This window comes from Perca flavescens, chromosome 9, assembly GCF_004354835.1.
Source record: "Perca flavescens isolate YP-PL-M2 chromosome 9, PFLA_1.0, whole genome shotgun sequence".
NCBI lineage: Eukaryota > Metazoa > Chordata > Actinopteri > Perciformes > Percidae > Perca > Perca flavescens.
This window is the reverse complement of record NC_041339.1, coordinates 5,951,753-5,968,026: the sequence shown is the minus strand read 5'-3', so window position 1 is coordinate 5,968,026 and position 16,274 is coordinate 5,951,753. Positions and strand designations below refer to the sequence as shown.

Sequence of the window (16,274 nt, the reverse complement as noted above, 5' to 3'; positions counted from 1 at the left end):
GCAGGGACTTGGCATCCCTCATGTAACCCACACATGTGAGGCAATGCTTACCAAAATCCTGCCCTTCTCTTGTTATTCACTAATGAGTCCTTCTACTTAATTGGAGATGAGAAGAAAAGAGCAGGTAAACCTTGTCACTGTCAGTTTCCATTGTAATACACATCTCAGAATCAGTATTTTTCCTCTCTGCTTCTACAGACAACATGTGCCATACATCTAAAACTGGTTATGGAACCATGATACATGACCTATGTCTGATTGCAGGGACCCAGGTTCCATTCAGCCCAAAACTATTTATTCAAGGAGATGGATCAATTCTAAGCGGAATAGATAAGCACATAAGAAGCCGGGTCCAGTCTAGTTTAATGATAGCCAGACAGATTATTTTCAGAGGATGGAGAAATGAAGGGGTGCCTTCAATTAGGGCTGGGCAATATATGTAATTGACGTCGATATATGAGGCTGGATATCGTCTTACATTTTGGATATCATAATATCGTGATATGATGCACAAAACTCTCATTGAGTTAATATTTTGTGAAAGCACCGATAGTCAACCCTACAATACCGCCGCAATATCCACATCGATGTATTAGGTCAAAAATATTGTAGTATTTGATTTTCTCCATTTCGCCCAGCTCTACATTTAATCCAAGAGTGGGCTTGCGAGATGGGGCGTTTGACAAAATGTCATATAAACAGTTTGCAAGATCAAGGACTTAACCATAAGTTTTTGGGACTTAACCATTCCCAAAAAGACAGTAAAACCTTTCCCAAATAACAAACCTTGGGTCACCCCTGAACTGAAAGAACTGCTTAATCAAAAAAAAAAAAGCTATTCAAATCAGGGGGTAGTAAAGAGGAAAAGAAAGCTGTACAGAATCGAATTAGGAAGAAAAAAAACAGAGTGCAAAGCTGCTCATAAAGACAAAATGCAGTCATTTTTAAATATGACACAAAGAAAGCCTGGCAGGGACTACAAATTATCACAGGTTATACACCTAAAATGCACATAATGAATGCATTTTAGATTGAATGTCTACACTAGGAAATGGGGAAAGTGGGCTCCTAAGAAGCCAAGTGCTGTGGAGATGTGTATACTATGTGCCTATGGTGTTACCACATACACATATTATGTTTATTTGGTTTACAGTTTGTTGTCTATGTTATTATTTTATTGTATTGTCTTGAATTATTATGGTTATTGTTTCATCTTCTCTTAATTTCATGTGTTCATGTTGTGGATTGTTAGTTTGGTATTTTCTTTAAAATCCATAAAAACTGTTGATCTAAGATCTAAAACTGGTCATGGAAACAGTAATGTGTGCATTAGGGATGGGCATTCAATTACATTTTCTTAGTTGATGGTCGGGAGAATTAACGATCGACTATTGATTAATCATTCATATTTTTATATTAAAATTAATTATTTATTTAACTTTTTATAAATTAAAAATGCAATGAAAATACAAAAATACAGCGTGTTTTTCCTCGATGAGATCTTAATTACAAGAAGAACAACTTGTGGCAGTTAAACTGGAGGTTATAGATATAGACATATGCGCTGTGGTGCGGTGTTCTGAAGCAGCAGAACCTGCAGCTGCGAGCCGGCATTCTTAAACAGAGACCCTCGTTTGTTCCAAAATAATAAATAAAAAGAATCATGTTAAATAATAAATTAACCAACAACATAATACTTAGATCTGGCAGGTTTTGTCAAAATGTGAATCAAAACTATCCAAGGCACGGACAAAGCCTAATAAAAAATAACCAGTAGGCTAACTCACATACAACTTCTGCACCAGTCTACTGATTTTTGTTGAGAAGATAAGCATGTTGACATGATCTGGGGAGCAATCCCGAAAGTGGAACGCCGTGGATATACTGTAGACTAGTCTCATAGGGGACGTCCAAGTCGAGTCCTCAAATTACAAATTTACTAGAGTCCAAGGAAGCGTTCAGCTCTGATAAGAACCATAACCAGAATTTGAGTGTTTTAGTGTTAGTTTATTAGACTGATCCTACCAGACTCTGGTACATTTCATTTGTACAGAGAGTCTGGCCTCTCTCCATTGACAAGTGTTAACTTCCTTGAAGGCGGGTACTCTATTGAAGTTTAAAACTATTGGATCTGCCCAGCTAGGCCAGCCGATACCGATTTTAGCCGATTCCGATTTCATTTTTTCTAACCACTTTACAGCACACGCAAATATTTATTTTCAATCTTTATTTTAATAGAACATTTTGCACAGAACATAGAACATTTTTTGAACAGATAATGGATCACTATAAAATAGAACTATATAAATTACTCCTGGTGTGGGGAATTCACACACATCTAAAGTGCAATGTTAGAACCATTTCCTTCTTTTCACATCCAATATCCAACAAAAAAAAATTTGATTTTGGTTTTTGGTGTCGTCCCTCCACGCCCTACTTTTTCCTTGCAGGTGTTGCATATTGCAAACTTGTTATCTTCTGCACACACGCTGAAGAATTTCAGCCCACAACATCAGGGCCACCAACTAAAACTCAGCAAAGATTGTTCTTGCTCAGGCTTTAACTTCTGGATATTCGGCGGCGTTGCCACAACGGACCGAACGGCTCGATCGCATCTTTCTCCGCCGGAACTCTAGCAAATGGCCTCAACGTCATCGTTCTCAGCTACTCCCTCTGTTCGCTGATTGGACCGCCAAAAATTTTGAAGGAGAAAACCCAAGACTATACCGCGAACCCAGACGTAGTACTGAAGGGAAATGAAAATTGAGCGCAATTGTGTAGGAGGGCGGAGCCAGGCTATTGGTTTATGGGACCTACGTGACAATTTGGTTACTTACCATAGGTTCCTCTGGAAACAAGGGCTCTTGACTCCTAGCAAGCCCAATGGAGCGAGTCATGTGGAGGTTCCCATCCACGTCCGAGTATTTCCCTGTTAGCGATGTTTCACAAAGTCTGGTAAGATAAACACAAGCAACAGGTAAGGAAGTTGATGTCTTTGTGATTTAGCAGGTAATCAGGTTAGGTACTTATGATAGTTTTGGAACAATTCCATCTTCTTCCATTTATATCAAATGTCACCCACTGGCTATCCTGTCCTCTCTTATCTTTTTTTTGGTCCCTCCCCAGTGTTTCCTACCTTTTTTATCTGAAAGCCACTCTCACTAATGTACTAATAATTCCAGGAAAGTGTTGGAAAGGCAGCATGGCAGCTAAAAACATTGTGTCAAGTTTGCTCAAGAAAAAAAGGGAATAAGAACAGGTCCTTGCGGGTTTACACTGCTGCTGCGTACAAGCTGAACTAAGCGCCCCATAATATACCACAAGAGGGTTACCTAAAGAAGCAGGGTTTATTTTGATAAGCCTGGCTTAAATGGGTTTACTAACCATGATTAAACTTCTTCTTAAAAAAGAAGAAGAAGAAATGTAACATGTGACATGTTTCTATTAAAAATACAGTGTGGTGTCTCTCTCTGACCACATATTTAAGGCTGTTGACTCTCTGTGGTCTGTACATGAAGAATCACAAAGATGTTTGTAAGCTGCTCTTACCAGCCGACCGTGTTGAAGTGAAAGCGCAGCGCGCGCACCTACAAAAATTCAGAGGTGCACAGCCACGGCAGCTGTTGAGACGTCATTTCATGCCGCGCGCCCTCGAGCTGGGATCACCGCGGCGACCATAAACCTAGTTTAAGGGACCGAGCTTAACCTGAAATCCTGAAAACAACCACAATTTATTGAAGTGACCTAACTGGTAATGTTGCTTAATGAACAGCCCCATCATACAATGTACCAATGTATACATGAAGTGGTCGACAATGCCACATGATTAGTTGTGTGTCTTTACAGCGGCATGGTATTATATAAGGGATAGCGCCGTTTCCCTGGTAACACCTGAGGACTTGACTTATACCTGGAGCAGTCATTCCCATCCCATAAGGTTCTTATGCAGTGCACACACTGTTCACTGCTCCAGTTAACAGGACAGATCTTAGCTACGTGTGTTAGTGCCAGAGGCTAGAAGGGGGGCACGGGGTGGCGCTGGCCCACCCTGAAATACGATTGGCCCACACTGGTGCCAATCAATTGGGCTAGAGTGCTGTAAATCTGACAGTTGTGATTTCCATTGGATCAGAGTACTGTCACTTGGCTGCCTGTTCTGCCAATCTTTCCCAGCCCTTGTCACATAACCAATTAACGTTTCCATTACGACTATCTGATACCATGGAACCAGCACTGGAATAGTTTTATTTTTTTATTTTTTAAAGGCAGCCTATAGAAAATTTCTATTGAATTCTCATTATGCAATTTGTTGGAAATGAAAACAAGTGAAACTAATAACTAATGTGTTTTATTTAGCAGAATTACATTGTGTTGTTTTATCCGTTCCAATATTTCCTATATATCTAAGCAGATTTTAATAAAAATCCTTCCCTGACCACCCTGTGCCACCCCACTCAAAAAATCCTGGAATCAGCCCCTGGTTAGTGCCATCCTGTGGTGTTCAGAGGACAACGCCCTGAAGGAAATAAAATATAACATGTAGTGCATTCATTTAGAACGGTAAACAGACTCACCAGAGTCTCAAGTCTCACCAGAACTACTTAGGCCGGTTACACACTGCACGCGTCACGAGAGCGTGGCGTTTCTGTTGCGTCTCAGCTGCGTGTCAGCTGCGTGGATTTTTCAGTGTCCTACACACCAGAAGCGTGTCTAACGCGGCGCTGCTCCTGCTGCTAGGTACAGGGAGGGCTGATCTCGGGACATAGTGCCGACAGATTCAAACTCTGAAAAATGGGTAAGTGGGCTGTTTATAACAACTTTGTGTAGCTGTAAAGAGCCTATATAGCCTATCTGATGTTGGACCGTCACTCAGAACACACACTACGTTGTTATCGTAGCCTATCCTACCATTTATATATAGCCTACTGATTTGATTAAAGCAAGACAACATTGGCAGTATTGACTGCAAAATATGTTACAGAATATTTCGTTCTGTATGACAGGTGCAATATTTGAAAATCTTTTATCTGAAATTTTGTATTACATTTATATCTACATTGATGTCAAAACCTAGACTTTCAAACATCAAGATGTCATTTATTAATTTGCATTCATGTCTAAATGACATATAAACATATTTTCCTATTCTATTTTGCCTGAAAACGCTTCCAACAAGCTCTCGTCTCACGTGAAAAATAGGCGTCGGTTCTATTTCTAGCAGGCACTTACACAGTGTGTAAGCTCTAACCTGTTAACATGGGAGCCGAAATATAAACGGACACGCCACGCAGCTGACACGCTTGCGCGACGCGTGCAGTGTGTAACGGGCCTTAGTAGGTAGGAGCCGGTCCTATTCAAGTACACCCTGCAACCAATCAGAATTGAGTATTCACCCAGACCATGGTATAACCAGAGACAGTTCTTTGGTATACCTTCTTTAACTTCCTGTCTTTACTCTCCCTTCTGCTCACTCCCACGATACCTCCCGTTGAGCCCAGTCTTGTTGAAGATGTGTAATGATTTTTGAACTGTGTAAGCAGGGACTGTTCCCTCCAACCTCACAGTTATTAGATGGAAGCTCCGCCATCTGGCTCGGGGCGTCCAGAAATTCGGTTTAATCGCAAGGCCGTGTTTGACAGCAGATCAATTTCCAGCCAAGTTTGATTTCCTTTTAACAATATAGCTGCCTTGAGAACATCTGTGGGTGTATTTTCCCTTCCTGCAGGCTGATGGAAAATGTTCCCCAAAGCTCAGTGTCTCCCTTTGAGGGTAAAGTTTGTAGGTGAGCTGCAACAGCCCTCCCAAGGCACTGCATGTAAAAAGGTTTATGAGATGTTGCGTTTTAGTGAATTTGGGGTTGAAAAATGCTGAAAAACGTATTGAATTAAAGTCCGAACCCTAGCAGGGAAAGATTGAAATCCAGTGAAGTAGTGAAGAAGTAAACATTGAATAATGATGAGAAAGTCTAACCTGAGGTAGAAGACTGATTTGGTTGTACGTTCCTGGTAGACAAACATGTTCTTCCTGTTGACCACACAGAAAGAGTTGAGCACAGAGCGCAGCGCCTGGATCGCTGCCATAGGGAGACAAAAACATTTTGACAGGTTTAGCAGGTTTGCGACATCAATTTATTCATTTCAAGAGGATCATCACTACATTAGTCTATATCGACGACGTTTCATTTCCGGGATTGTTCAGGTGCCGCTGGAAATTATACCGGATGTCCATCATTTTCTGCAAGATGTCCGTTACTGTAATGTCTTTGAGGATTGTGGAAAGGACAAGTAATTTGGTACTAATTATCGTGGGAAACAGAGACAGTGTTCAATTGGAACACTTCTAGAAATTACTATTCATGGGTCATGGAAGGCTATCATGTAGACGTGCCGACAGTTTTGTTGTCATTACTTAGAATTCCTCATGGGGGCAACTACGCACTATAGCTTTAAGTGTAGGCTTATTAATGTAATTGATCAAGTGTGCCTTAAAAGGAGTGCCACAGTACTGCAGGGTTTCCACCAGTGTATTGCAAGCCTGGTGGCCCTCTGGGCCTAAGTTGCCCCCACAGGTCTATGCCACTGGGAAATATTCTTTGATATATTTTAAAGATGTTTTTTAAACTACAGTTACAGTGGGGCGGCTCGGTTGGAAACTTAGACATAGTCATATTTCTTAAATCTCCAGTTAGCTTTTAGCACTGACTTAATGTAATGTAGGGCCCTATGGAATCTGTTTTTTTATTCTTTATTTCATCCATTATTCTGTTATCACAGAAACTATTGGGCTCTACATAAATGCTACCATCTGTATGGGACTGGCCCAAGCCGGGCCCTCTTCGAAAAAGACACTTGCCACTGGGCTTAACAACTTTTCTGGGGGAAAGCCTGTACTGTTAATGGATTCCATGTGACAATAAATATGGATCATATATATGTCATATATATATATATATATGTCATATATATGTCATATATATATATATATATATTAGGGCTGGGCGATAAAACGATAACAATATGTATCGCGATAGACACATAATCAATATCAATAGAAAATGCGGTCGATAAAACGTTCGATAACTTGTTTTTCTTCATCAGAAGAAACCAGAGGTTGTGAATCAAGTTTGGTTGCATGAACAAAGGCCCTCACTCTCTGGCAACCTAGCAATGTGGGGAGTGACACTCTAACAGCCAATCATGTATCAGTATCATGTTTGGTTGCGCCACATCGCTGTCTCGTGTTCTTCAATAACAGAACCGGCGTGGAGTGAAAAGTGAGTGCCGCAGCGAGCGAGGAAATCGTTGATAAAACAGGAAAAGTCAGTATGGCAGTTTTGGGGATTTTATAAGTCTGACCGTAGTCAGACCAATGTCGTCAGACCGTCGTCCCCACCAACACTGGTACGACCACAAACTTGTTTTACCACTTTAGCCGCGCTCACACTTTCGAGCACAGCCGTATTCGCCATCAACGTCCAACAACATCTGCAGCTGCTACACCGCACAAGCAGCAGACCACCATGGAGAGTCAGCGCCTTACTAAACGCTACAAAGAAATTACGGAGGCAGATATGCTGAGCACTGTCCAGAAGCCAGGTTACCAACCTAGCACTAAACCTGCAGAAAATAGTTCCTTCTCAGGTTTCTTATATTTAGCTAACACTTTGCACTATTTTATGACACTTTATTAAGCATTTCTTACTTATTCTTTAATTTTGCACCTTAATGTTAAGAGATAATTGTTAAGTGTTCATTGTGATTTTAGACCTGTTTACATTTTAATTATTTGAGTGTTTTCCATGGTTGTGTTGACATTTCTACTTTTATAACTGAGGGGATTATAATCAGAGCAGGGTTAAGTTTAAAATAAAAATGTTTAAATTTAATATATTTTTCTCCTGGTCCTTATTTTAAATACAGTGGGGGAAATAAGTATTTGACCCCTTGCTGATTTTGCAGGTTTGCCCACTTACAAAGAATGCAAAAATCTACAATTTTAATCATATGTACATTCTAACAGTGAAAGACAGAATCCCAAAGAAAATTCCAGAAAATCTCATCATATGAATTTATTAAAATTGATAACCATCTGATGAGGAAAAACAAGTATTTGACCCCCTGGACAAACAGCAAGTATTCTGGCTCCTACAAGCCAGTTAGTCTTTCTTTAAGACACAGCCCCAATCCAAACCAATTGTCTACATCAAATACACCTGCCTCACCTCGTTACCTGTATAAAAGACACTTGTCAACACCCAAACAACCAGCATCCAAGATCACCACCATGGGCAAGACCAAAGAGCTTTCTACGGACATCAGGGACAAGATTGTTGATCTGCACAAGGCTGGGATGGGCTACAAGAGAATCGGAAAGCAACTTGGAGAAAAAGATCAACTGTCGGTGCAGTTATCAGGAAATGGAAGAAGCACCACACCACCGCCAACCTCCCTCGGTCTGGGCCTCCACACAAGATCTTGCCTCGTGAGGTGTCCCTGATCATGCGAACGGTGAGGAATCATCCCAAAACCACAAGGGGGGAACTGATGAATCAACTGAAGGCAGCTGGGACCACAGTTACAAAAGAAACGGTTGGTAACACACTACGCCGTCATGGATTGAAATCCTGCAGCGCACGCAAGGTCCCCCTGCTCAAGAAGAAACATGTACAGGCCCGCATGAAGTTCGCCATTCACCACCTGGACAACTCAGAAGAGGCCTGGAAGAAGGTGATGTGGTCAGATGAGACCAAAATAGAACTTTTTGGCCTCAACTCAACTCGTCGTGTTTGGAGGGCAAAGAACACCGAGTACAACCCAAAGAACACCATCCCCACCGTCAAGCACGGTGGTGGCAACATCATGCTTTGGGGGTGCTTTTCAGCCAAGGGGACGGGACAACTCCATCGTATTGAGGGGAGGATGGGCGGGGCCATGTATCGTGGAATTCTGGACCGACATCTCCTTCCCTCAGTGAGAGAGCTGAAGATGGGTCGAGGATTTCAGCACGACAACGACCCTAAGCACACCGCCAAAGCAACAAAAGAGTGGCTGAAGAAGAAGCACATCAAGGTTCTGGAGTGGCCTAGCCAGTCTCCAGACCTGAATCCGATTGAAAATCTTTGGAGGGAGCTTAAAATTGAGTTGCCAGGCGACAACCTCGGAACCTGAATGATTTGGAGGCTGTCTGCAGGGAGGAGTGGGCCAACATCCCTGCCGAAATGTGCACAAACCTTGTCACCAACTATAAAAACCGTTTGACATCTGTGCTGGCCAATAATGGCTTTTCTACAAAATATTAACATGCTGTTTGTCCAGGGGGTCAAATACTTGTTTTTCCTCATCAGATGGTTATCAATTTTAATAAATTCATATGATGTGATTTTCTGGAATTTTCTTTGGGATCCTGTCTTTCACTGTTAGAATGTACATATGATTAAAATTGTAGATTTTTGCATTCTTTGTAAGTGGGCAAACCTGCAAAATCAGCAAGGGGTCAAATACTTATTTCCCCCACTGTAGGTCATAAAAAATATCAATAATTATCGATATCGACCGATATGAAAAACTTATATCGTGATACAGTTTTCAACCATATCGCCCAGCCCTAATATATATATATATATATATATATATATATATATATATATATATATATATATATTATAGAGCTTTTTAGTCACCTTCTTTGAATTGAAAAAAGAAGAGCAGATTCCTCACAGAAATGTCAGACCTAGGCTCCACTCACTTCAATTTAACATTTTAAATAATTTTTTCCAGAGTCATCTTCAGCAAAGTGAATACTCTAACTGTAATACGTAGGACTGGTTTTCCAATAACTTGCACATATTTGATTTGTCAACCATATATAGGAACATGGTTTTTATCCAAAACCAAGCGTCTGCCACTCACCCCGGGTTACCCCGTTGCTGGGTCCCATCTTAAGGCGTGGGTGAATGTGGATGATTGTGCTCCACACCACGTCACAGGCAAAATGTCCGGGGATAAACTGCATGGTGGCTGCCAGGTAGTCTCGGGCCGGGTAGCTCTCTTCTGTGTTGTAATCTGTGTCAAGAGTGAAATATTAAAAAAACATAGGGGTCAGGTGTAAACATGAGACATCCAAAGTTTGGCTGAAAAGACATTAAAGTGTCTGTTCAGCCAAATTACTAAAAGCATCCTTCCATGCACACAACATTGTCTTGGGGCGCACACAAAATAAAAGCAAACTATCTGTTTCTGCTGACTTACCGTCGGAGGTGTTGAGCCTCTGCCTGTAGAGAGACTCGTTCTTCCAGATGTCTTCCTCACTCTCAGCCACCAGCAGAGAGTTACACACGTGGCTGTCGTGTAGGTCCTGCAGAAGCATACGCTACACACACACACACACACACACACACACACACACACACACACACACACACACACACACACACACACACACACACACACACACACACACACACACACACACACACACACACACACACACACACACACACACACACACACACACACACACACACACACCAACTGTAGTGAGGTACATATGTGTTTAGTTATCACTATGCTCCTTTCAATATGGTCACAAAATGGCAATGTTACTTCTGTTGTACGATTTAACACATTTGTAGTAACGTTTGCAGCTGCTCTGTGATGTAGCTACCTGATTGACTGTTCTGCACATTTCGCTGATCTTCCTGACCACCATTTGATGCAGGTGTAAGTATTCAGGCGGCTCCTGCTCTTCTTCCTTCTTCTCCAACATCTCAGCACTGGCCTCTTTGCCTTCTGTGAAGCACCTGCAAAAATATGACAAATCCTCAGTAGGGCTGGTTGCCGAATTCAGTACTTTTTAGGCACCGACCGAATTGCCTCCTTAGGCTTGAGTATCGAAAAATGCCTCATCTTTCAATACCCAATTTCAATACCTAAGGGGTTCATATCGAAGTCACTGTATTGGCATCGAAAAAATGTTAACGACGATACCCAGCCCTAATCCTCAGACATGTATGGGATCCAATGATCAGCCGCGATCAAGCGTATAGAAGCCGCCCAAGGAATTGTGCTCAACGTTTGACTGGAACTCAATTACTCTCACAGCAAGGAAAATATATTTTCCTTTGAGAGCGAATGACATTCACAAAATGTTTAAACTGACATGAATGATGAGTTCTCAGCCTGTAACACAGTAGCTGAATACAGGATGAATTTGCAGTAAACTTTTCTTTTACTTCTGAGATTAAAGTGCTCATATTATGCTCATTTTCAGGTTCATAATTGTAGTCAGAGGTTATATCAGAATAGGTTTACATGGTTTAATTTTCAAAAAACACCATATTTTTGCACTTTGCTGCAGCTCCTCTTTTCACCCTGTGTGTTAAGCTCTCTGTTTTAGCTACAGAGTGAGGCATCCCACTTTTATTCCATCTTTGTTGGGAGTCGCACATGTGCAGTAGCTAGGTAAGGACTCCTAGCCAGTCAGAAGCAGAGTATGAGGGCGTGCCATGCTAGCAGCTAGGCGAGCATTATAACGTGTGTTACAAAGGGATGCATGTTTGTCACTGAAATAAAGGCTGGACTACAATAGATCTGTTTGGAGCAGTTTGTGAACAGTGTTTTCTGTTGGAGATGGTCCCTTTGGGGTGGACCTTGGGCTTTTTCACTTTGTAAACCTATAACATGCACAAAAAAAGATATATAACACAATAAAGGAAAGGGGAAAAGCCAAAAAGCATAATATGAGCACTTTAACAGAACAAGCTGAGACGTGCCATTCTGAGAATTCTGGACTAGGTAAAAATCTCTGAACTGCTTGATAAATATCGGCCACAGACTACATGCTGACTATTAACATATAGCAGGAATCAACGGTGGTGCTTAGAGCATTGTCTAAGGGTTGTCTCACCTGGAATGGGAGTAGACCTTCACTCTGTCCTGGTGAATCTTGACAATGAGCCAGAAGTCAGGCATCAGCGGTGACTGACCCTCCTGATCATCCAGGGTGGGGCTCTCACACTCCGAGTCACTGCTGCCGCCATCGTAACCTGCAAACACACAAAGCAAAACAACATAATTTACATTATTAGCATTATTTAAGTCATGCCAAGTCTGTACAGGTTGGTAACAGCAGCTTCTCATCTCTGCAGCATGATTTATCAATGTCAGTAAAGTCTTTGAAATGCTTTGTAATTGTTTGAGTATTATGCAGTACAATCAGTGGTGTTCCACAAGGTTTACTATTAGGGCTGCACATTATTGTGTTAATAATACCTACTAATAAGAATTAACTAAAAAACAATTATAAATGATACAGTTTTGTATTCTACAGTCTGAGCTTTGGACCTATTAAGATTGAGTTGACTTTACCAGGCTCCAATTCTGGTGGTCATAAATGTACACAACGGACCATAGATGAAATTATAATATTTACAAACAGCTTTGCCATTAACATCACTGGATAAAATGAATCATGTGCCTTGAGCTTTATCTCTAGCAGATCTAGTACTGAGTTATGACCGTGACATTCAATTTTGGCATTGAAAACAAAACCTAAACGGAAAAAGGAAACTTTGCCATTGGAATAAAGTTCCACTGAAAAATTAAACACAGGCATTTAATATTATTTTGATATTTGTTTCATTCTGATGTGTTTCTTAATGACAAGCTTCTGATTTTTCTGGACCTCCGGCATCATTGCACACTTAGCATACAATTCCTGGTGTTTTTTTAAATAAATGTGAGGATAAATGTTATATAAAGTTTTTATAAAAGTTCAAATATAAGGTCATAGAAACTTTTTTTTTTTTAAGATTATTTTTGGGGCATTTTAGGCCTTTATTATATAAGGCAGCTGAAGATGTGAAAGGGGAGAGAGAGAGGGGGAATGAGATGCAGCAAAGGGAAGCAGGTCGGAGTCGAACTGGCAGCCACTGCAATAAGTACTGAGCCTTTGTTGATGGGGCACACACTCTACTAGGAGAGCTATCCAGGCGCCACTCATAGGAACAATTTTGAGCAAAAATATAGAAACCATTTTATCATATTCAGGGTTTAAGGTTCATGTATTGTTTTGTTTTAATATGTAGAGTACGGAAGATCCGGGGTACAAGCGGCTGAGATGGGTTTCCTGAGGAGGGTGGCTTCCTTAGAGATAGGGTAAGAAACTCAGTCATCCGTGAGGAACTCTGAGTAGAGCTGCTGCTCCTTTGCGTGGAAAGGAGTCAGTTGAAGTGGTTTGGGCATCTGGTAAGGATGCCCCCTGGGCGCCTCCCAAGGGAGTTGTTCCAGGCACAGCCAGCTGGGAGGAGGCCTCGGGGAAGACCCAGGAATAGGTGGAGGGATTATATCTCCACCCTGGCCTGAGAACGCCTCAGGATGCCCCAGTAAGAGCTGGCTAATGTGGCCAATGTCAAAAAGTTGTGATGTCATCAATTTTAAAGTGTAGAAAATAGTCCAGGAAATGTAATGACGTAAACTGTCCACAAGATGGATGCTATTTACCTGGGTGAACTGTACTATAGAGTATATTAGAACGGTGTACCAGACTACCAGCAGCTGGATGGCGCTCAGTTCCAGCCGCAACAACTTTTGTAATTCAGTCAAATGTATTCTTAGAAACACAGACTATTACGATTTTAAGCCGGACCAACTAAAATAATAGAGATGTTTCTTCACAGCTAGAAGAAATAGAAAATACATTCTTCAAGCTTGACTACATGGCAGCAGTGTGGTCAAATGCTCTTACACTGGGAAACTCATTTTGGTCTAAAGTGTTTTGGATGTGGAAGTTAACCTGTGTGCAGCTTTCATATTGTAGGTTTGTATTTTCTTTAAGTGTAAAGCTAACAAGCTGGTGAGAAATGAGCTAAAGCAGGGGTCTTTCAAGTTTTTTTTAGCTAAAAGAGAGAGAGAGCAGGAACCCCCAACTACAAATTTTTTTTCAAGATTATTTTTGGGCATTTCCGCCTTGATAGGAAAGCAGTGAAAGAGGGAGAGAGAGGGGGAAGACATGCAGGAAATCAGACTCAAACCCTGGACCTTTAGCGTCGAGGCATGAACCCCTTTATATGTGCACCCGTTTTACCGACTGAACTATCCTGGCCACAACATTGTATAACATTTAATTGCATATTAAACTGGGCCGGATGGATGAAAATTGATATTCACATATTATTTACACATCAAGTTTTAATGTCTTACCTATAGTAAGCCTATCATCAATATTGTGTAAATTAAATGTTTGGTTTTTTGTTTTTTGCAAAAAGGATTTGCTAATAATGTGTTAGATTAATGTTAATGTATATTTTCAGATATATTTAAATAAAAAGAAAAAAAGAAACTATCAAAAAAATTATCAAACAATAATCTAGGCCCCCCCGCTGCAGTAACTCTCAGTAACCCCCTGTTGAAGATGTCTGAGCTAAAGAATTTCAAATTTGTCCCAATCACTTTGTTCTTCAAACGTCTCTGACACTGATCACGCTGGTCCAGCAGAACTTACCCTGCATGTCTGAGTCCAGACTGCCCTGGCTGGAGACCACGCTCTGGACTCGACTCGGCCGGAGTTTGCCACAGCCTGGGGAAAGATTATTTGACATTTCGGTCAGCAGAATGACAAGTCACAAATCACAAAAACAAGAGGTGAGCTCAGCCAGATGGCACACCCTCAGAGCCTGAGAGAGCAGTTGGAGACAAGGGACAACCCTGCCTTCATCCTCTTGTTTGGAATAGTAACATGAAAGAGCTGGACGATATCACAATTAATTGTCACATTTGCCTCGATAAAGATGAATGAATAATGTCTTATTAAACACAACTCACAGTGGGGCTCACAAAGCAAACTCTGACTGGTTGTATACTTTGGCCCACAGTATAGAGCTAGATTGAAATCTCATCATGTCGCCATGAAACTTAAACCGATTTTCTCCAATAATGACCACCAAAACGTCCATCCCATGCAGTTGAATGATTTGGTAACAATGGTTGAAAACATAGCAGAGGAACACCTAAAGCCCCTGACGGATCCAATAATGTGAATGTCTGATAGCGATCCAGCTGCAGACAGGCTGCAAGTACCCTGAAATACAACTGTATTCAGCATTTAAGAGATTGGCTGCTAACTAGTACACGCCAGGCGCTACTGAATCAGTCAGACAACCCATGATTCAATCTACAGTAATATAAAAACACCTCACATTTACCCAAAGTCGAACCAGAGACTGATATGCTTAGTAGATGACTTTAAACCTAATATGACTATTAATAAATTAATCAAAGTTGGGGTTGATTAGGGATGTTAATGATTAAGCGTTTAAATGTTAACCGACAATAATACTTTTGCCCGATTAATACTATCAGTTAAACAGCTAAGAAAGCTCAGTTGGTAGATCGTGCCCCCTATGTAGAGGATTATTCCTCAAGGCATTCCCGAGGTCACGGGTTCGAACCGGACCTGCGGCAGGTTTAATTGCATGTCTTCCCCCTCTCTCTCCTCTTTCATGCTGTCCTGGTGATTAAAGAAAAAATAAAATATATAAAATTATCTTTGACATTTTTTTTTTTTGCATTGTACAAGAAGAACAGGAGACGGGCTCGGACTGCTGCGGGTGTCGGTTGCGTGCGCGTCGAGGAACGTGTCTGCATGTGTCCTCGACAATGCACGGGACATCGTGGCTGCGCGACAGTCTGCTGCTGTCCCCGGACAGAAAGTATGTCCAAGCGTCCTGGACGGGTGGACTGGGACTCCAATGTCTGCACGTCGGTTAACAGGTAATGATCGGTGAAACGAGGGTCGGCTATCGGTCAAACTATCGGTCTAAATTAGCATCCCTAGTGTTGATTCATTTTCTTTGGTTTGTTTATGCAATTACTTGAGTTATCATTTCAGCAATACAAAAAGTGAAAAATGACACGTGAAAACATGTCACACATACAAAAACATTAAAAAAATAAGCAGTCATTGAGGCATTATAAGAATGATCACACCGTGACTCCTAAAGTGTTGTGATCCCACTTGTAATGAATAATAATTACTGTTAGACAGTAGAACTGCAAAGAGAAATTGAATAATTGCTATTTTCAGTTGTCAACTATTAAATTAACCACCAACTATTTTGATAATCAATTATTTGGTTTGTATAATTTTCTTTTTTTAAAGTAAGACTTTAAAGTAAGATATTTTCTAGTGTGTGTGTGTGTCTGTCTGTGTGTGTGTTTACTCCTCTACTCCTCTATGATAGATTTATCAACATTTTCTGACATTTAATAAACCAAAGG

At 41.0% G+C, this 16,274-nt stretch overlaps 1 protein-coding gene across 6 annotated transcripts in view; it reads right to left on the bottom strand.

The window, feature by feature from the left end:
- The window catches only part of szt2 (SZT2 subunit of KICSTOR complex), a 161,174-nt gene that overhangs the window by 86,034 nt on the left and 58,866 nt on the right, over positions 1–16,274 (bottom strand). For 5 of the 6 annotated variants that reach the window (XM_028586980.1, XM_028586986.1, XM_028586981.1 and 2 more), the window contains 7 exons: positions 14,500–14,574; positions 11,905–12,043; positions 10,663–10,798; positions 10,248–10,368; positions 9,909–10,061; positions 5,971–6,073; positions 2,838–2,952 (listed from right to left, as the gene is read on the bottom strand). In XM_028586980.1, coding sequence (XP_028442781.1) covers positions 2,838–2,952; positions 5,971–6,073; positions 9,909–10,061; positions 10,248–10,368; positions 10,663–10,798; positions 11,905–12,043; positions 14,500–14,574 — 842 coding nt within the window. The remainder of the gene's footprint in view (positions 1–2,837; positions 2,953–5,970; positions 6,074–9,908; positions 10,062–10,247; positions 10,369–10,662; positions 10,799–11,904; positions 12,044–14,499; positions 14,575–16,274) is intronic. The other variant, XM_028586982.1, reaches the window with a different exon arrangement.